We start from the raw sequence: 21,058 nt of genomic DNA on the forward strand, positions 1-21,058 counted from the left end.
AAAAAGGAGGACCAACCAATTGGGTTCTATACTCTTACCAGAAAAAAAAAAAATTGGGTTCTATATGGAATCGGAATCGGAATCGGAATCGGAATTGGAAAGTCTAAACAAAATGCAAAACAAGGAACCTGGTACACAGAAAATGGCTCACGAACTCTTGAGGTGAGGGGTAGGGCCCAGGCATGCAGGCAGGTCAGCAGCCCTTATAAAAAGGTCGAGGGGTACCAAATACTAATCATGCACATTCCAACCTTGGACAATGGCAAGTCCGTAATTCTAAGTGTACAATGCGGTAGCTGTTGGACCCAGCAAATATAGCCGTTGAGAGGAGATGCTCCGAGAACAAGACCTTATTAAGAGTTATTTCCTCCTCACCTTCCCTCATTCACGCACCCCACCCATCCTTAATGAAGGTCGATACAAATACAAATACAAATTAGTAGTGAGAACTAGCCGTTAGTCTCATCTCAGTTTGCGCCTTTGAATTCATCCATCTGACTTTGTCGCCGATTTTCTCTCTCCAATAAACAACTCTCTCTCTCTCTCTCTCTCTCTCTCTCTCTCTCTCTCTCTCTCTCTCTCTCTGAGACCTTCACAAGCAGCTCCATCATTAGGGAGTCTCCCTCACTCCTGTTTCCTTCACTGCATCTACAATCCCTGTATCCCTCGCTCTGTCTACAAAACGAATCCCGTCTCAATCAGATTCGCGCTCTGTTTCATCTTCTCCAGTGGATTCTTCTTCCTCGTTATCTAGAGCAAGTAGCTAGAACAGAAGCAGAGAAGAAGAGTTGAAGAGCAAAACTATTCTCTCTTCACTTCATTGTTCTACATTTGTTTTTAGTGTTCTAGTTAAAGTGCCATGAGTAATCAAAATTGGATCTTCAGTGGATTTAATCGATACCCACTGGAGCTTCCGCGGTTCCTGAAGAAAACAACAGTTGCTCATTGTCGAATTGCTAGTAAGAAGGAGAAGTGGAAGAATAGTCGGTCATCAGGCAACCACCCACTTCAGCATTTTGGGCTCCCGAAAAACTTCTTCCTCTGTAAGCGCCTGCTCTTGCTTCTTCAACTGCTCACGTTAGTCTTCCAATCTGTCACGAGCCAAGTGTGGGATGGGGTTATTGTCACTCAGGCGGACTACCAAGCACTTCAAGCCTTCAAACACGAACTAATCGATCCTAAACGGGTCTTACGGAGCTGGAATGACAGTGGCTATGGAGCTTGTTCAGGAGTATGGGTAGGGATCAAGTGTGTCAAGGGACAGGTTATAGTGATCCAGCTCCCATGGAAAGGTTTGAGTGGGCGAATCTCTCAGAAGATAGGCCAACTCCAAGCACTTCGAAAACTTAGCCTCCACGATAACGACATTGGGGGCATGATCCCTTCTTCCCTGGGCTTCCTCCCCAATCTCAGAGGAGTTTCTCTCTTCAACAACAGACTATCAGGTTCAATCCCTCCTTCACTCGGTTCCTGTCCTTTGCTTCAGACTCTTGATGTTAGTAACAATTCGCTCACTGGAATAATCCCTGCTAGTCTCGCCAACTCAACTAATCTTTACAGACTCAACCTTAGCTTCAACTCTCTGATAGGCCCGATACCAGCCGCTATCACTAGCTGCCCTTCTCTGACATTCCTAGCTCTCCAATATAACAACCTCTCCGGCTCTATTCCAGATAATTGGGAAGGTACCAAAGATGACAAATCTCATCAGCTTCAGTCCTTGACCCTTGATCATAACTCTTTCTCCAAAAGCTTTCCTGTTTCTTTGACCAAGTTGGTAAGGCTAGAAGAAATTTCTCTAAGTCATAATCAGATAAATGGAACCATCCCCAACGAAATCGGGAGGCTTTTGAGACTCCGAAGACTAGATTTGTCTGACAATGCCATTCAAGGAAGCTTCCCTGCTAGCCTCTGCAACCTCTCTTCCCTTGTTCAATTGAATCTAGAGGGAAACCGTCTCGACAATCGAATCCCAGAAGACATGAACAGACTAAGTAATCTCTCCATTCTGAACCTGAGTAGAAACCAGTTCAACGGCCAGATACCGGTGACTGTTGGGAACATCTCCATCCTCACCCAACTTGATTTATCCCAAAATAGACTCACAGGAGATATTCCAGCTTCTCTTACCAATCTGACTAGTCTAATTTCTTTCAACGTGTCCTACAACAACCTTTCTGGTCCTGTTCCCTCTCTCTTATCCAGAAAATTCAATTCAACCTCTTTCATTGGGAACCCTCAGCTGTGTGGATACAGTGTTTCAATCCCTTGTCATACTGCTCCACCTCCATCAGCGGAGACTGCCAAAGCCCGCCACCGCAAACTAACTACCAAAGACATAATTCTCATAGCAGCTGGAGCCCTCCTGGCTGTTTTGCTGTTATTGTGTTGTATCTTGCTGTGCTGCTTGATCAGGAAGAGGGCTGCTTCAAAAGCAAAGAATGGTGAGACAGGCGGAAGGGCTGCTGCCACGGGAGGCGAGAAGGGTGCACCTGCTATTGGAACTGAAGTTGAATCAGGGGGTGAAGCAGGCGGGAAATTAGTACACTTTGATGGGCCATTGCTGTTCACAGCTGATGATCTTTTGTGTGCAACAGCTGAGATAATGGGGAAGAGTACTTATGGGACTGTGTATAAGGCGACATTGGAGGATGGGAGTCAAGTTGCAGTAAAGAGGTTGAGGGAGAAGCTAACGAAGAGTCAAAGGGAGTTTGAAGTGGAAGTGAATGCAGTGGGGAAGATACGACATCCAAATCTTTTGGCTCTTAGAGCTTATTACTTAGGACCCAAAGGAGAGAAGCTTCTTGTGTTTGATTTCATGCCCAAAGGGAGTCTAGCATCTTTCCTCCACAGTAAGTTCCCTTCTTTTAGTGACTTTTTCTTCTTGTTAACAATCACTATATAATTCACCTATCTGATAAATTCATATTCAATGATGTCTCTATGCATATATAACTATGAGCAGCTCGAGGACCAGACACACCGATGGATTGGCAAACAAGGATGAACATTGCCATGGGCATAACAAGAGGCTTGTGGTACCTTCACAAGAACGAGAACATAGTGCATGGGAACCTGACCTCAAACAACATCCTGTTGGATGAGAACACCAATGCCAAGATTGCAGACTATGGCCTCTCTCGGCTTATGACCACTGCTGCCAATTCCAATGTGATTGCCACTGCTGGTGCACTAGGCTATCGTGCACCTGAGCTCTCAAAGCTCAAGAAGGCCAATACAAAGACAGATATCTACAGCCTAGGGGTGATCCTACTGGAGCTCCTTACAGGGAAGTCCCCAGGTGAGGCAATGAATGGTGTAGACTTACCCCAGTGGGTGGCATCCATCGTTAAGGAGGAATGGACTAACGAGGTCTTCGATCTGGAGCTGATGAGGGATGCATCAACAACGGGCAATGAGTTGCTTAACACCTTAAAATTGGCTTTGCATTGTGTTGACCCTTCACCAGCTTCAAGGCCAGAAGTTCAGCAAGTGCTCCAACAACTGGAAGAGATAAAACCAGAACTAGCTGCTGCTAGTACCAGCTCTGGAGATGATGGAGCAGGAGTCCCATCAACAAGTGAATAATTGAGAACTTAGTTGTGGATTAGGTTGGGGACGAACCAGGAAGAATGAGAGTAGTTCTCTTTACCAAAAAAAGAAAAGAAAAAGAAAGAGCAGTTCATGATTCTTTTATTCTTGAATTTTGGGTCCATAAGGACCCCGTGTTTGTAAATAAGTCTCGTTCATTTTATTTTTTTGAATGGAAGTATATTTTTCCCTTCTCACTTCACTATTGTCCATGTTTTAGAAGTAAAACAGAGACATACTTGTTAGTTCTGTCATAAAGTTTAAAAAAGCTTATGGCCCTTAAGGCTTCTCTTATATTGCGCTTGCCTCGGCTGCTGCTGCATATTATAAGAGCCAGCACAGCCTGCTCCTCCCAATGTTGTACCCTAAGTGTTGTACCCTAAGTGTAAGGTTCCACCAATTACAATCAAGATATTCTTCGACTGCCATGAATCTTAGAACCTCTAGCAGCTCACTTTTACTCAATTTAAAACTCTGTATGATGTCAATAAAACTCTTTCTGGGAGCATGGCCTACGCAAGGAGAAAGATTGAGACAAGAAGCACTGGCATAGGCCACGCTGCCGGACAGAGAAGCACTTCCCAAGTTCCCATAGGATAAATGCATGAATGATTGAACAGGGGCCTTAATCCTTATGGTGAATCCAATGAAACTTCATCCTGGTTTGAAAATGCGCAAAGACTAAAAATTTTCAAACAGATATTTCTATTCTAAGCACTTCTTCGTTTGTGAGTTACAGTGTTGTGCAACCAATCCTGGTTGTATAAGCAGGACAGTCCGTTAAGAAATTTCTTTCATAGTCTTCCTTAGTTACCAAAAAATATAAGTCTTCCTCGAAAGATTTGTTGTTTGTACGGTTGTACCTGCCCTTAATGGGCTTTGAAGTTTTATTCAAGGAATGGATCACTGTCCGTGATGGATTTTGATTTTTATTTAAGAAATGCACCACTGTTTTTGTTATCAACAGACTCAACACCCCATCCATCAATGGACGAAACCATGAACATAAAAAGAGGAAGTGGAAACCCCTGTTTGATTTTGCGAAAGCACTAAATCACCAGCCATCTGATACCTTCAAATCTAGGAACATCATCAGGTACTTCAAAATAAGCCAAGTGCGAAAAAACAGTCTCGCACTTTCGCGTGCCATAATCTACAATCTTTGTTTTCGCGGAGCTCAAGTGTTTCAAATGCTTCCTCTTACCGTTAGCCCATCGGCCGCATCCCCATTTTGGATATCATGTTCAGAAATTGAATATATTGAACAAGCAAACCTTACAATAAGAGAATGTTAGGTAACAACGACCCATGCTCTTTTTTCGGATGGATATAACCAAACGGAAAATGGATTTAAAAAAATTCTACAAACTGCTCTCATTATTATTATTAGGGATGGAGATGCTGTTATTTTCTACTAGTGTACACAAATGCAATACTCTAAATTGAACTAAATAAAAAAGAAAGGAAGAAAAAAGAAACCCAAAACTCTAAATTTACAGTCACACTTTCAACATGTATCTTTCGCATACATGCTTGTTTCTTCAGCAACCTTTGCCCACACATTTGCTTTCTTCTCTGCATAACCAACCTGTAAAAAACAATATCTGTATCCTCATATACTATAAGAAGAAATCCTTATGAAATTCTACAGAGACGAAATTTAAGAGGTTCGAACCAAATGAAGATCATGTGCTAAAGAAACAGTAATACTGAACTCTACTAGTTTTAGTCAGCTGTTTAAATTATTCAAAATAGTCCACCAGACTCTGCCACCAGTGCATGTCAAATATACCAGAAAGCTTTGAGCATTCAGGTATTATTATACCATTAGATAGACAGAAATGGAAGCACAAACCAAGAAAATACGTGCGCCTAGCAATAAGACCCAAACGAGAAGCCCTACACCCTATTCATGCACAAAAATGAAGCAGTTAAATTTTTAAGTTAGAACTTGCTACTCACACACACTCCATGCTCATCCTGAAGGCCGCGACAATAATTTTCTTATGGGCCTTATACGCAAACCAAACCAATCTGAAAAGTAGAGTTACAACATGAACCTTTCTTCTCCAGCTTTTTCAAAGCGAGAATATGACTTGTAACAGGCACTGGAGTGGCATTGTCATCATCAGTTTCAAATATAGACACACCTCACATGATGAGTCATTGAGATAGCTTGAACTGGCATTGTGACTACAGATATATGGCCAATAGAATGAAGTATTCCCAAGCTGGAGAGGAGAAAAATGGACTACAAGTTTTTCTTCTTTTGGCCGCCATCATGAGTCACTGCCAGCAGGCCAAAAATAGGCACATCTAAAGGGGAGGAACATAAAATTATCCTATATATATATGTGTGTGTGTGTGTGTGTGTGTGTGTGTGTATAATCATGGATCCTAAGCTTTATATGTAAACCAGTTTTATCAGTGCTTCACCTTACACACTGAACAGAATATATGTTTGATAGGCTAATTTCTTGATTTAGAGATGATAACCATTTCATTCAAAGACAAAAGTAATATCCCATTGATGGGTTTCAGCTTGATCATGTCTCCAGGAAAAAAAAAAGAAGGAAAAAGTTATTGAACAAATCCAGGAAAATATCCTCCAGTGAATAGCATATTTTCTTTAGTACGAGTTCATCAAGCCCTACTAGTTATGGACCCAACCAGCACTAACTTTGACACAACATTTGTTCCCTTTAAGAGAGAGCTCCAGATTTATGACAAGATCTAGATATTCCCTGAACAGGTTAACCACCAGAACCCATGAACAGGAGAAAGATGAAAAGAGATACCTGATTAATTACAAACCCTTTCAACATGGATAAGAAGTCACTGTGTCTTTCTCTGTCCAACCTTTCAAGCTCAACCCTGTTGTTTTCCTGCATTTATATCATCATGAAAGTCATACTTCCAAGTTCTATTCATGAATAATTCATACTAGGAAGGGCTGGGTTATGTAAAATTTTCAGTATTCCATCAATCAGAACATATAAAGGCAGTATATATGTATATATGTATCATATACATGAAGAATAAGCAATTACATGTATATATGTATCATATACATGAAGAATAAGCAATTACATGTATATATGTATCATATACATGAAGAATAAGCAATTACTTTCAACAAACAAGAAGTGTGTCGGCTGTATGTCATGAGGTCAACCAAATAACAGCCCAGTACTGGCAGTACCAGGTCAATTTAACGGACACAAAATATATTCCACACCAGCAACTCTTACAAAAGCAGGAAAGAGTAGACCCATGGAACAGGAAAAGGGGTAACTCCAACAAAAGCATCTCATGTCACAATTTAGTTCATTCTGTTGCAACAATTTTGTTGAAATATGGGTATAAGGGTTAATCTGTCCTTAGGGATATTACTTAAGGATATTATTGTACTTGTACCTGCTAGTCACTTATTTTTTGCACAAGCGCCTTCATGAAACCAAGCAGAAGGACCTCACCCTATCTCAGTATTATACCAAGTTGTGCACCCTGTGGCAGGAGCTTGACTTTTATGACACCTATCAGACTAGTTGCACTGCTGATGATGCTAGCATTATATGGGTTGAAATAGTCTCCACGTGCCTGATTTGGGAGATTTCACAAAGCCATGGTATCTATAGGCCACTCCCAAAGCAAAGCTGATCATACCCTGTTCATCAAGCAATCTGGTTCCAAGATTGCCATCCTCATTGTGTATGTTGACGACATTGTTGTCACTAGGGATGACACAGGAAATTTCTCATCTAAAGACCTACCTAGGTCAGGAGTTTGAGATCAAAGACCTCGGTAAGTTGCATTACTTTCTTGATATTGAGGTTGCCCGTTCCACCAAGGGTATTTTTTTTGTCTCAGAGGAAGTACACTATTGAACTCTTATCCACAATGTGATTGCTCTGATGAAAACCTGCACATACTCTCCCAAAGGCAAATGTCCAGCTCTCTACTAAGTGATCCAGTGGATAAGAGATAGTATCAACAGCTGGTGGAAAGCTGAATTATCTAGCCCATACTTGTCCGGGCATTGCCTTAGCAATTAGCCTAGTAAGTCTATATATGCAAGATCCATATCCTATGCACTTAAAAGGCTGTTTTTCAGATCCTGCTATACCAGAAGTCTGCACCTAGAAAGGGGATCATGTTATCTTCTCACGGTCATCTCATAGTTGAGGCCTAAACTAGTGCTGATTGGGCCAGCTCTGCCGATGATCAGTGATCCACTACAAGTTGGTCACTTGAAGGAGTAAGAAGTTGGCTGTAGTGGCTCAATCCAATGCTGAAGCTGAATTTCACGCCATGTCTCATGGCATCTACGAATTGATGTGGCTTCAAGGACTCCTGAAAGATTTGGCTCTTCCTATTCCATTACCTATGATGATGCATTGTGATAGTAAGTTTGCCATCAGTATTGCTCACAACCCAATTCAGCACGATCGCACCAACAATGTTGAGATTGATCGTCACTTCATTAAGGAGAAGCTCGACCAGGGACTGATTTGCATTCCCATTGTCCGTTTTGGAGATCAACTAGTAGAGTCTTCAAAAAGGGATTATACAACAAAAACAGTTATAACCTTATCAAAAAGGGATTATGTAGTAAATTATTTCATCCTATAGTGGGCAAGTTGAGCATGTGTAACATATATGCACCAACTTGAGGGGAAGTGTTGTAATATGGGTATCAGGGTAAATCTGTCCTTAGGGATATTACTTAAGGATGTTATTGTACTTGTACCTGTAAGCCACTTATTATAAATAAAGGGGTTGTCACATTCACAGACCAAGCATTCCTCACATTCGATCAAATTTGAAATGAGATTGCACACATTACCAAATGTTGTTGTTATCCAGCATTGTAACTGAATGTCACCTTTAGTTGGTGACCCCTAGCACAACAAATGAAATGGCTTGTCTGTTGGCAACTAGCAAGCAAGTAATTGGACCTGAAAAGTGTTGTTGGCCAGAATAATACTCCACGATTGTACTGTGTCCACTTAGTTTTCTTTGACAAGGGTTTGTGTATCTACCGATTTGGGGACTTCCATTTGGAAGGATGTTACCCAAGTGGTTTTTCCCAATCTAATCACTCCAAAAACAACACAGTTGGTGTTCATGCCAGTTTTCATAACCATGGGCTGGATATTTGCACAAGAACTAGATCAACTAGGGTGTAACATTAGTTTAAAAAAAAAAAGAAGTATCACATCCAAGGTGTTCATGGTCTTGTTCAAGAATTAGTGCAAGCCTGTAACTGAATCATGGTTTCAAGTAACACCTTATACCAAAATGGTTTCCCAACACTCTTCCCCATCCTTTTTTTCAACAAAATGACATTTTGTTTGGTAAAGATGGAGTGGAACTCACCAAAAGAAGTAAGAATCAAAGCAAAAAACATTCACAACCAATTAATTATCAAAACTTCTCTACAACTAGGGGTGGGCACTTGGGTTTATTATATCTTTAAAATAAAGAAAAAAAGAGAGCCTCAAATTGGGTTGGAGTTTTTAGATATTGATTGGACAGGATCGACACGTCAAAATCCTGAGATTCCTCAATTTCAGCTCAGATAACCCGAAACATGAGAAAAACCCCCTAAATATATGACTACTTACCTTTCTATGCTAGACATGTTATTAACCTCAGTTAAACATGTAGCACAATAAAGAAGCTTTGAAATTGGTTGTGATTCAGACTATGTTACATGCAGAAAATCAAGCCAGTATTTATTAAGACAAGGATTAGGGGGAAATGTGTCAATTTCATGCCTGAGGATGAAAGAGGCCATGCTACCACAATTATTCATCCTTAAGCAAAACATAGAGCATTCTACAGACTGCCCAAGATTTTTGTGATAACATGAAGCTTTAGTCCAGTCCCTTTGCATATATAGCAAATAAATTATTTTTTACACTAGATATATTTATCTCAGTTAAGCCATAAGTAATTATGTATTCAACTAATCCTCCTGCCCCACACAACTTTATCTTTCAGATATGGGTGTGATTGCCGCAAAAATGTTGAATATGATCTCACAAGAAATAGAATTCCAGTTTTAGTTCCTGCTCTCCACCAGAAAGGGTTCCCAAGGTTGGAATATATGTGGAGCAGTAGAGAGTGGCCAGAACCCCCTCCCCCGCCTCCCTTTTTCCTACTTGATGGAAACAACATGGAGCAAGCACCAAAAAGATATTGCTTACGAATCTAACTTGATAAGGAGGTTGGGCTTCTACTACTGGTTACAATTATGACACTCTAGAGGCCTTCAAGGTGCTGATAATCTCAGCATTCTTGATTACTGATTATTTTTCTGAATCTTTTTACACCGGCAGGCAACTTCCTTTTCTTTTCAAGAAGAACACTGATATTTTTTATGACTACACTGTGAATTACATCATTTCTGTGCCAGGGGTCAGTTTAAAACTGCTTTGGCAAAGCATGAAATGTTGATTACAAAAAACTCTTTAAAAAGTATGTATTTTGACTACAGCTTCTAATACAAATGATGAATCATTAGACTACCTTATAGACTAACTCATCAAAGGTATATATTTAGACTACAAGCTCAAACAAAAAAATTATTAGATTGCCTTATTCTATGGTGAATACTTTCTAGTGTAAAATGAAGCTAATTATGAGAGAAATTTTGAATTCCAAAATCACTTTGCACTAATTAAATCAGTACATAGATGAGTGGAAAAAATTTGTCAAATAGATGACATCTTCCCCTATCCCACCTTACCTGACCTGACTGTATGCCACCCTTCCCTCCAGGGGCCGCCGGAATCAGCCCTCCACCTGCTACGTCCTCCCAACCTTCATCTCTCTCTCCTAGGTCGAGCCCCTCCCTACCCTCCTCCCAGCCTCTCCTCCCTCCTTCTTCCCCTATTCAACCTATTGAGTCCAGGCCCTGGACTTCTGTTGTTTCCTCTGCCCCTCCTCCTCCTCCACCTCTCCTCTCCCTCCCTCTGCTGGCCACTCCCTGTGTTTCCACCCTCCTTCCATCCGTAACTCTATCCCTGTTGGCCTATGTCTGCCTGGTCTTCTTGCTTCTGAAATCTCTAAGTGGAGCAACTATGTCGTTGGTTCGTTCCTGGGTAGCCGCCCCCCTTCTCAGTGGTCAAAGCTTCCCTGCTGAACCAATGGAAGCCAGCTGGATCTCTGTCCATCTTCAAGCTAGAAAATGGCATATTTGTCTTCAACTTTGCTGCCACCTCCGATCGATGTGCCACCATTGATGGAGGTCCGTGGTATGTGGGGAAAAAACCCATATTCCTCTGTCAATGAGATGAGCACTTATCCTTCTCCAAAACTGAACCCAAGTCCATTTCCCTATGGGTTATCTTCCCTAACCTCCCGCTCCACTTCTGGTGTGTCAAAGAACTTAGTCTCATCAGTTCCATTATTGGGAAACCTCTTTCTCCGATAAAAGAACGAAAGCTATGGATCGTTTGTCCTTCGCTTGTGTCTGCATCGAAGTCCAAGCATAGCAGATTCTTCCATCAAGGATCACTGTTATTGACGGAGAGGGCTTCTCCTTCGAACAGGAAGTAAAAAATGACTGGCTGCCTCCCATCTGTACTATATGCAAATGTTTCGGCCACACAACGGCTTTATGCACCAAATCAAATCCTGCTGCTGAATCCATCAAACCTCAAGAAATCCCTAATGATTCTCGCTTCACAGTGCAAACATATAGAAGAAAAAATTGAAAAAAAATAATAATACTTCAGAGCTGGGTCGCAACCAGCCGCCGGCGAAGCCCCTTGCCGATGATACTGCCGATGTTCAGCCTGATCCTCGAACCGTTGGTCTGCTCTCTAACCTTTTGCCCTCTGGTCACAATCCATTCTCGATCTTGACAATGGATGAAATCACTGATGGTCCTGATGAGACGACTCCCCTTCCAGTTCCTGCAAACCTGTCCTCTGCTCTTATTGGTTCTGACATTCCCTCTTCTAGCTTTCCTTCCTCTAGTTCTTCGATCGACTCTCCTTCGATCCTGATCTCCTCTGAACCCCTCCATCCTCTGCTCCCTCTTCCGACTGGCACCCTCCCTTTGGCTGCCTCTGCGGATTTCTCGTTCTCCCCTCCCTCTCTCTCGCTTCCTTTTATTGCCACTATAACCCTTCCTACTCCAGAGGCCTCTTTTATTGCCTGCTATACCGGCTGGTCCTGAACTTGAACCTGAACCAATACCCTATCCCCCTACATAATTTTATCCCGGCCCAACTCCTTAACAAATTTTCTAAGTTTCCATCGAACCACCCACTCTACCCGGGTAATATTTACAACCCGATCCAGCAACCTCCCAACCGCTCCACACCCATAAACCATTCCAACCCATCTTCGCACCCACCCCTGCACTCTTGACCTGTCTCGGCCTCCTTGCTTGCCCGCCTTACCCGATCAATCTGCAGCGTCTTTCTTCGATTCTACTCCCGAAAAGGCTCCCCTGAGCTCCCAGTCATCAACTGTGGTCTCCGACGACCCCGGGATCTCTCCGTCCCGTCCTTCCGCTGTCTTGCTTCCCTCGCGGTCGCGACCCTCTACTACTCCCCTGAGCACCGGTTCCGTTGCTGCCGCTCCCATGAGCCCCCTACTTGCCATCGTTCTCCTTCTAGATGCTGCTACCGCTGTCGCCGATGCCCCCACGGGCCCCCTGCCTACTGCTGATGTCCCTCTAGTTATCACTGCCACTGCTACTGTTGCGTCCATGAACCCGACGCCGTCTGCTGATCCAATTGCCGCTATACTTGTCACTGACGCTCCCTCGAACCACTTGCCTGCAGCTGAAGTCCCTCCAGCTACTGCTGATGCCATTGCTGAAGCTCCCATGAGCTCCCTACCTACCACTAATGTTCTTCCTTTTGCCGTTGCTGCCAATGCTCTCTCAATTATGTTCGATCAAGACAACACCCTCCCGCTGACTGCCATAGCTGCGAACCGTGATGCTGCTATTCATGAGCCAATTAACACTGCCAGTAACCCTTCTGTTAGCTCCCAGTCTTCAGAGAAACATGCTATAGCCTTGGAAGGCGCCACCGAGATCACCACCACTTTGCTCAACTCAAGTCTTGGAATTGCTCTGAGAACCGACCCCCCTGGGTCTCTTCTTAGTTCTGCTGATGGCCTCAGGACTCCCTTGAGTCTGCCTGACTGCTCCCACACTAGTTCTTTTTCTTGCCCCTCTCGGGCCTTAGAGAATCTTGGTTTCAGCAGCCCTGCAGCAACCCACAACCAGTCAACAACCTCTCTATTTCCTACTTCCCCCATCTCGGCCTCCCCTACAACCGCCACTAGCCTTAACCCTCCATCTCCCATTCATTCCACCAGCATTAACCCCCAAACCTTGCTTTCCCCTACCCATCCTACCCTTCCTCCCCTTGTCTCCTGGGGCTCCAAGAAGAAAAAATCCTCCACCTCCACTTCCAGAATCTCCTTGCGCTCTAAATCTGGCCTTAACTCTAAACCCGCCACCTTCAACCTCAGATCAATTCCTCCAACCAAACCTCCATCTTCAAGGCTTTCTTCCTCTGCTTCCCGTGTCAGCTCTTCTGAGCTTTTGTTGCCTCCTCACTCCAATTCTACATGACTCCTTGGACCATTTGGAACCTCCGTGGTCTCAATTCCTTGGCTAAGCAAGCGGAGATCTGCTCCCGGATTCGCTCCTCCAAGTCCAACCTCTGCTGCCTCCTTGAGACTCGTGTCTTAGAGTCTAATGCCTCCCGCATTGCCTCTGCTATTGCTCCCTCCTGGTCCTTCTCCAATAACTACCTCCATAGCCCTAATGGTAGAATTTGGATTCTCTGGAACCCTTCTTACCTTTCTATCTCCGCTCTCTCCTCAGACCAAATCATTCACCTCTTTATCTCCCATTCTTCTGGCTCCTTCATTTGCTTCCTCTCGATCATCTATGCCCACAACCTTGCCTCTCGTAGGCTCCCCCTTTGGTTTGATCTCCTCTCCTTTGCTCCCTCCTTTGACTCTCGTCCCTGGGGGATTGAAGGTGATTTCAATGTCATCCATTTCAGTCATGAAAAGCATGGTGGTAACCCTATTGACCCCTTGGCGGTTGACTCTTTCAACGACTGCATTGATGACCTTGGTCTCAATGACCTTAAATGGTCGGGTTCTAAGCTTACTTGGCATAACCGCAGAGTTAGTTCTCTCCGTGTTACCTGTAAGCTTGACAGGTTTCTGGTCAATGAGCCCTGGTTGGAATCTTTTCCTTTCTCCCATGCTTGTTTTGTTCTCCCAGGCATCTCGGATCATAGTCCCATGGATCTCCATATTCTCCCCTTTTGTTCCTTCGGCCCTAAGCCTTTCAAATTTTTTGATATGTGGACCACCCATTAGGATTTTCTCCCTATTGTCCAAAATTCCTGGTCCATCCCCAACCCCCACTCTTTCCCTCCCCTTATTGCTTTTGCCAAAAAGCTTAAGTCTGTCAAAGCAGCCCTTAAGCTTTGGAATTCCTCCACCTTTGGTAACATCTTCTCCCGTGTCTCCTCTTGTCGAGACAAGCTTCTTCTCATCCAATCCAAAATCCAGCGCAATTTACTTAATCTTGTCCTCGCTTTAGATGAGAAGTCCACTGCTTCCGAACTTGCTTTGCTTCTTGCTCAAGAAGAGAGCTTCCTTCGCCAGAAAGCTCGCATCAAGTGACTTGATCTTGAAGATTCCAATTCTGCTTTCTTCCATCGCTCTCTCAAAGCTAGGAACAATGCTAACACCATCCCTAAGCTCATTTCTCCCACTGGTTCGGAGCTCCTCCATCCTGAGGAAATCAAGGCTAAGGCTGTCTCCCACTTTTTGAGAATCTTTTCCCAGCCTCTTCTTTCCTCCCCCCTCCTATTCCCTCACTTCTCAACAAATTCGTTCCAAATGACCTTCTCCCTTCTCTCCTTTCCATTCCCTCTGATGAGGAAATCCTCTCTACCATCCTCTCTCTCACAAGGCCAACAAAGCCCCTGGTTTCAGTATGGGATTCTTTTCCTCCTGTTGGGACATTATCCGTAATGATCTCATCCTTGCCATGAGGAGCTTCTTTCTCAACCCTTCCCAAATCAAGGGGATTAACCACACCTTCCTCTGCCTCATCCCTAAAAAGGAAGGCACTGATTCAATGAATGACTTTAGGCCCATCCCCCTTTTCAATTTGCTTTATAAGTTCATAGCCAAAATTTTAGCTAATAAGATTGGGAAAGTCATCAATTCCCTTGTCAAAACTAACCAATCTACCTTCATTGCTGGGAGGAGCCTCGCTGACAATATCATTCTCTGTCATGAGATTGTTAGAGGGTTTGATCGGAAAAATCATTCCCCCTCTGCTCTTCTCAAAATTGACATCCATAAGGCTTTCGATTCCATTAGCTGAGACTACATCTCTAAAGTCTTACTCCAAATGTCCTTTCCCCCTTCCTTTATCTACTGGATCTTCTGCTGCATCTCCACGCCCCGTTTCTCTGTTCTAGTCAGTGGTAGTCCTGCTAGGTACTTCCCAGCCGGCCGTGGTATCCGCCAAGGTTGCCCCCGCTCCCCTTTTCTTTTTTCTCTCCCTCGAGGTCCTCTCCCTCTCCATCCAATCTGCCTCGGATCTCCACCTGATCTCCCTTATCCCTAAGTGTAAATCCGTCTGTCTCACTCACTTTGCTTTCACAGATGACATCATGATCTTCTCTAAAGCTGACCCCCTCTCCATCTCTTCCATCATGTTTGCCCTTCATTCCTTCGAAACCCTTTCTGGGCTTTTGATCAATCTTCTCAAGTCTAATCTCTTCCTCTCTGGTGTCTCCTCTGAAGTTCAATCCCTTCTCCTTGGTATTACTGGCTTCTCCTTGGGTTCCTTGCCAATCAAATACCTGGGCCTCCCTCTCATCACTTCCAGGCTCTCTGCCCACCATTGCTCCTCTGTGTTTGATTTGATTAGGAAAAGGCTCCAGCTTTGGAAAGGAAAGATCCTCTCCTATGCTGGTAGGCTTGTTTTAATTAGATCTATCCTCCAATCTCTCTATCTCTACTGGTCTGGGATCTTTGTCCTTCCTGCTGCCATTGTCAAATCCATTGAAAGCATCTTCTGTTCCTTCCTCTGGAAAGGAGCTGATTCCTCTAAGTTTCTTCACCCTTTATCTTGGGAAAATGTTTGTCTGCCCAAGTCTGAAGGCGGTCTGGGCATCAGAAGAATCAAAGAGGTTAACTCTATGGGCATTCTCAAGCTTATTTGGAAGATTGCCTCCAAGCATCGGAGCATCTGGGTTGATTGGGTATACTCCCATCTCCTTAACCACAACTCCCTTTGGACCTGCCCCTCCCCCTCTGATGCCTCATGGATTTGGCGTAAAATCCTCAACCTCCCCTTGCCCTTACTGCCTGCTCCATCTCAATTGGCAATGGTCAGTCAACCTCTTTTTGGATGGACCCTTGGCACCCCTCAAGTATCCTCTCTTCTCTTGTCACCCCTAGGATCATCTACTCCTCTGGCCGGCCCAAATCCTCTCTGGTCTCCTCTATTCTCTCCCCTCTGGGCTGGTCCCCTCCCCCCTCTCCCCCCCGCTTGCGGATCTGTGGCCTCTCTCCCCTCCATTCCCCCTGGTCATCTCGGAAGGGAGGACAAATGTGTTTGGCTTCCCTCTTCCAATGGGTTGTTCACCTCTGCCTCTGCTTGGTCCTTTGTCAAATCCTCGGGCCCTGTTGTTCCTTGGAGTAAACCTCGCCTGGTTCAAGGGCCATATTCCCCGTCATAGCTTCACTACCTGGAGATATCTCTCCAACTGCCTCCCTACGCAGTCCTTCCTTATCAGCCGGCACATCCCTGTCAATCCTGGCTGCTGCCTCTGCCCTGATGGGCAAGAGGATATCCCCCACCTCTTCTTCTCCTGCCCCTCTCTGCCCTGGTCTGGAAAACTGTCCTTGATCGTTGCTAGCCTTCCCATAGACCAATCCTCCCTTTTGATAGGGAATGTATTTGGGTTGATATGACTTTTGCTAGATCCTCCATCTGCGACACCATTGGCAAGCTAGCGTTGTCTGCTACTATTACTCATCTCTAGATGGAGCGCAACATTCTTAGATGGTCTTCCAACTCCCGATCCCCGGACAGGATTTGGAAATCCATCTTCCTCGATGTTGCCTCAAAAATCCAATCCCTGCGCTCCTTTCGCTCCCGGCTGATCCCCTACTCCGTTAGAAATGACCACATAATATCTTCCTGGAGCCTTTTGGCAGCCCCTCCCGCCTCCTCTTGACCCCCCTGGTTTTGCTTTGGTTGCTGTTAGCCTTTTCTTGGCTGTTGAAGTTTATTTTTTGTTGCTTTGCTTTGTTCCCCCTTGGGGTTGGCTTCTCCTTGTTGGCTTAAGCCTCCCCTCCCCCCCCCCCCTTTTTCCCTTTGTATTTTCTCTTCTCTTTGGGTATAAATTTATTTATTCATCCAAAAAAATTAAATCAGTACATACACCATGTAGTAGTAGCCTTATTTTAATAATATTCCACTTTACTGGTGCTGGACTTGCCTTTGAATTTACCATTTCGCTAATTTTGATGATTGGTAATATAAGATTTAGGGGGTGGGGGGATAAAATTAACCCAACACTAACTACAGCTCACAGCATATACAATTCAAACTTTGTCCAATCCGATTACCTTGATGCGTTCATATTCTCTAACAGCAATACATTTAGCATCCTCCGTAGCTTTTATGGTTTCTTTCAATTCTTCTACTTTGCGAATTCTAGATTTGTCACCACCAAATATTTTGGATGATGCAGCTTCGAGTTTTTCAGCCTTCGAATGCAAGGATGAAAGTTCTGATAGAAGTGTCTGAACTGTTAATAAAGCACTTGAGCGATCCGAAAATGCACCATGGACAGCCAACATCAATCCAAGATATTCATGTAGTGTGTCCTGCAATTTTATGATGAAATGGCTAAGTTTACCATATCAAATCAATGAAATACTTCAATAAAAATTACCTTTTGTGTCAACCATTCTAATTACCAGTGACTCGAGAAACAGAAAAAAGAGAAAGTGGCAAACCAGAACTAATCTCAGTTGATCCAATTAATGATGCATTTCTATTTGTGACTACCAGGAGTTTCAACCTAAGAAATTTTGGAAACTTGTGAACATATATGATGAACAGGTTTTTCATTCATTGTTATTTTGTCATTATCGTTAGTACTTTATGACTTACTTACAGTGCTATTCCATCCAACCATTATCAAAAGAATCATAACTTACCAAATGTTTGACTGTTTGAGCATTCGATTCCCGATAGAATCTGCTAGCTTTGACGGCAGCTGTTGCCACACGTTTAATGTCAGAAGCTCTTATTCTCTGAGAGTTATACATGGCATCTTCTGTTTCAAATTTAGTTAGCTTGATGAAAGCTAAACCTAATTCTCCCACCGTTTCTCCAATATCTTGCTGAGCTTTGACAAGTGATTCAGCCTGCAAACAGTAGAAGTAGAAGACACAGAGTAAGAAACTAACTGGAATAGACCCTAATTGAGGAAATATGCGTAGGAGTATAACCAACAGAGGAAGGAAGAAGAGAGTTAACTTACTTGCTGTGACGCATTGCTGAGTTGCTGCTCGAGATCCTGCAGCTTATCTTTCTTCTCCAAGAACTCTTTATCTTCCTCGACCACTGGTGGTTTCGAGCCACCCCAATCATTGGTGACCGATTGCTTCAATTCTTTAAAGATCCTGAGCAGATCCATCCCCCCTTTTGCAGGCTGCACTACCTCATGCGGGGGGACAACGTTTCCAGATTCCCCAAACAACTGCTTTGGAAGCTTCACCGCGCCATCCAGCATCCTGGAGGCCACGTCTGTTGTCGTCGGCAAAGGAAGCTTCCCCTGGACATGTAAGAACACCTTCAGCTCCTCGCTTTTCTTGATCACCGGATGCGTAGCCAATCTACACAGGTACTTCTCCAAGGCTACTCGCCTCTGTTCCACAAACTCCTGCTTCTGCATGACCTGGCTCTCCATTACGTTCTTATCCGGCCGTGGCGGAATAAAGAACCCTCGGTATGACTCCGATAACCGATCCGCCAAAGTCACCACATCTCTGAATCGCCTCCGCACACTGAATTCCGAACCACCGAAGTCCGGAATGTTGGTTCTCGTCGTGATCAGATACGTCATGTAAGTGTTTCCGCCAGGAACAAGCGAATTCGAAGTCTCTTGTTCTTTCACAGGATTCGAAACAGTGATCTTCAAGTACTCAGAACTCGAAGAAGCAGACCTCGACAAATTGCCTGATAAAGCCAAGTCCTGGGAGGGGCTCTCGGGGCCATTTGAGTCGCCGTTCTCATCGACGAATGGACTGAAGATCACATCTGCGTAAGATGGAGGTTCTAAGTATGAATTATCTGAGAGATTAGGGTTTTGATGGTCTCTGAATCGCGGAGAAGGCGATAGCAAGGGATCTTCGCCGGGTGCGACTAAGACGGTGGGCGGCGACAAGGGGTGATGAGTCTCAGCGAGGGACGACATGGCGCTGCAGTAGTCGGAAGAGGATTTCCCGTTTGATGGCTCATCGAGGACGAGACTCTCCATTTCTTCTCGAGACGCAAAGAGATGGGCTTCTTCTTCAAAGCCCAGTTTATCAGAGCCCATCATCTTAATTTGGTTTCAAACAAACAAACAACAATTTAATAAGAAGCTCCACCCCCCTCGTCCCTTCCCCCCACAGGAAGAAAAAAACACAAAGAAGGGAAATACTAATACGAGACAGAGTCGTCTTCCACAGCGTGAGAAATGAAATCGGCAATATTGAGACGATCCGAGTAGCTGCGTAAGAGGGAGAGAAAGCGCCTCTGATTCATGTTCTTGAGTGTTTGAAATTGAAGGATAGTGAACCAGTGAAAAGAAAAAGGGATAGAATAAACCTCAAACCTCCCTTAAGACTCAAGAAAAGGAAATGCGATTCGTCTTCCGTAGCGCCAGAAAAGTAGTGGGAGATTCCGGGAGCCGGAGGGGGAGAGAGCGACTCAGCCTCTGATACATGTGCTTCAGTGTCTGTGATTAAGAGCAATCTTGCGCCGGCGTTAGTGTTGCGATAAGACGACGAAGACGAACAGCAGAAACGAACACAATGACAGAAGTTGAACCAGGTACTACCGTATCAGGAATTCAGGATTCAGGTGGGTTCAGCGATGAAGCTGCACGTGGTTTCTGGAATAAGAATTGAAAACAGAAAATGGAGAATTTGAGAGAGCAAGCCATGAATCGGAAATACAAAGAGTTTTTTTTGTAGAGACTTCGTTTTGTGATTCATCTAATGGGATCAAGGAATAGGATTACTGGATTAGCCAAATATGAGCAAATTACATTCTCTCCCTACACTTTGTTCTTATTATGAATCAACCCCCTCTTTTTCAGAAATTACATCTTTTTTCCCTGTCACTTGACTATGTTAATTTGGGCACCGTTTGATATCGTTTCTGTTTTTAGAAACAGAAAAAATGGCTTTTCATGTTTTTTGAAAATAAAAACGGATTTTTTTGGTGTTTGATAAACCTGTTTCTCAAAACATTTTTTGCAGACATAATGTCACTAAAAACCCCAATAGTATCATCGGATGCCCAAAAAGGGAGAGAGTTCAATTGCCTCCTTTTAGGTTTAAATAGTTGAGAGATTTATTGGGCACAACAACCTTTTTTTCTCTCAAATTCGTTTCTATAAACGATGAAACAAGTCTTTCGTCAAAGTCGTTTCTATAATTGTAAATAGGCATAAATTTTGATTTATGTTTCTAGAAACGGATAAAATGGAACAATTCTATCAATGCTTTTTAGGTTGTTTCTCCGTTTCTAGGAACAAGAAAACGTAGAAACGGTAGAAACCAAACGTTGTCAAATGGTGCCTTGGTGTAAGTTTTAAACTGTAAAAGTAGCCTTACGAAGTATTCAATAAAAAAACTAAACTATTTTACCTTTAATGCTTCTTAAAACTCCTTTCCTCCAAATTGAAATGAGAAGAGTAAATTATGTTCACCATCTTCGACGAATTGATAGCTTTACCCTTTTGACCAGTGTGCAAACCAAGTGAGGGCTTTGGATCAGGTCCTCATTCGACAACTATTCTCGTACAAAGCATGTTGTAAGAAGATAGAGATTGAGTGGATTCCATGTATGGATTGGTGTTGAGTGATGAACAATATAAATACAAACTCCTACGGTGATATAGAGGTTGATACCACATGTAACTCCAATGTAGGAGTCCTAATAAGACGATGAGACTGAAATCTAATGGAACTCCTACAAGATAGGAGTGGATTGGCCAGCATGAGGGCCATAGAGTTTGAGGGAGACTATAACTCAAACTCTTGCTGATACATCCCCTCAAAGTGGGGATTTGAGCACTCAAATCTGCAGTTTGTGCTTGAATATCTCTACTGATATATGTGGATGTTGAAATTTATAATAAGGGTTTACTAGCTGCAGTGA

The 21,058-nt window shown here is 43.6% G+C and overlaps 2 protein-coding genes across 3 annotated transcripts; one reads left to right on the top strand and one right to left on the bottom strand.

Moving 5' to 3' along the window:
• The first annotated feature begins 15 nt into the window (after positions 1–15).
• On the top strand, positions 16–3,788 carry LOC122087384 (probably inactive leucine-rich repeat receptor-like protein kinase IMK2). The gene is made up of 2 exons (XM_042656491.1): positions 16–2,852; positions 2,966–3,788. Exons 1-2 carry the CDS (start codon positions 860–862, stop codon positions 3,586–3,588), a joined length of 2,616 nt encoding a protein of 871 aa, XP_042512425.1. The 5' UTR covers positions 16–859; the 3' UTR covers positions 3,589–3,788.
• Positions 3,789–4,834: 1,046 nt separating this feature from the next.
• Positions 4,835–19,918, bottom strand: LOC122085894 (sorting nexin 2A-like). Of its 2 annotated transcripts, XM_042654499.1 has the most exons (6): positions 19,499–19,918; positions 18,168–19,400; positions 17,842–18,051; positions 17,245–17,505; positions 6,390–6,476; positions 4,835–5,179 (listed from the first exon to the last, which is right to left on the bottom strand). In XM_042654499.1, the coding sequence occupies exons 2-6, from the start codon at positions 19,227–19,229 to the stop codon at positions 5,099–5,101; spliced, it is 1,701 nt and encodes a 566-aa protein (XP_042510433.1). In that variant the 5' UTR covers positions 19,230–19,400; positions 19,499–19,918; the 3' UTR covers positions 4,835–5,098. The 2 variants fall into 2 exon arrangements, with proteins under 2 accessions (XP_042510433.1, XP_042510432.1); XM_042654498.1 differs by having other exon boundaries at positions 18,168–19,918.
• Between the last annotated feature and the right edge of the window lie 1,140 nt (positions 19,919–21,058).

Source organism: Macadamia integrifolia, chromosome 8 (genome assembly GCF_013358625.1).
Source record: "Macadamia integrifolia cultivar HAES 741 chromosome 8, SCU_Mint_v3, whole genome shotgun sequence".
In the NCBI taxonomy this organism is placed as follows: Eukaryota; Viridiplantae; Streptophyta; class Magnoliopsida; order Proteales; family Proteaceae; genus Macadamia; species Macadamia integrifolia.

Coding starts and splice junctions, on each gene's coding strand:
- LOC122087384 (XM_042656491.1), top strand. CDS start 860: ATGAGTAATCAAAATTGGATCTTCAGTGGATTTAATCGATACCCACTG. Junction 2,853..2,965: donor TCTAGCATCTTTCCTCCACA/GTAAGTTCCCTT, acceptor AACTATGAGCAG/CTCGAGGACCAGACACACCG.
- LOC122085894 (XM_042654499.1), bottom strand. CDS start 19,229: ATGATGGGCTCTGATAAACTGGGCTTTGAAGAAGAAGCCCATCTCTTT. Junction 17,506..17,841: donor CTCAAACAGTCAAACATTTG/GTAAGTTATGAT, acceptor ATAAAATTGCAG/GACACACTACATGAATATCT. Junction 6,477..17,244: donor GAGAATATGAACGCATCAAG/GTAATCGGATTG, acceptor ATATAAATGCAG/GAAAACAACAGGGTTGAGCT.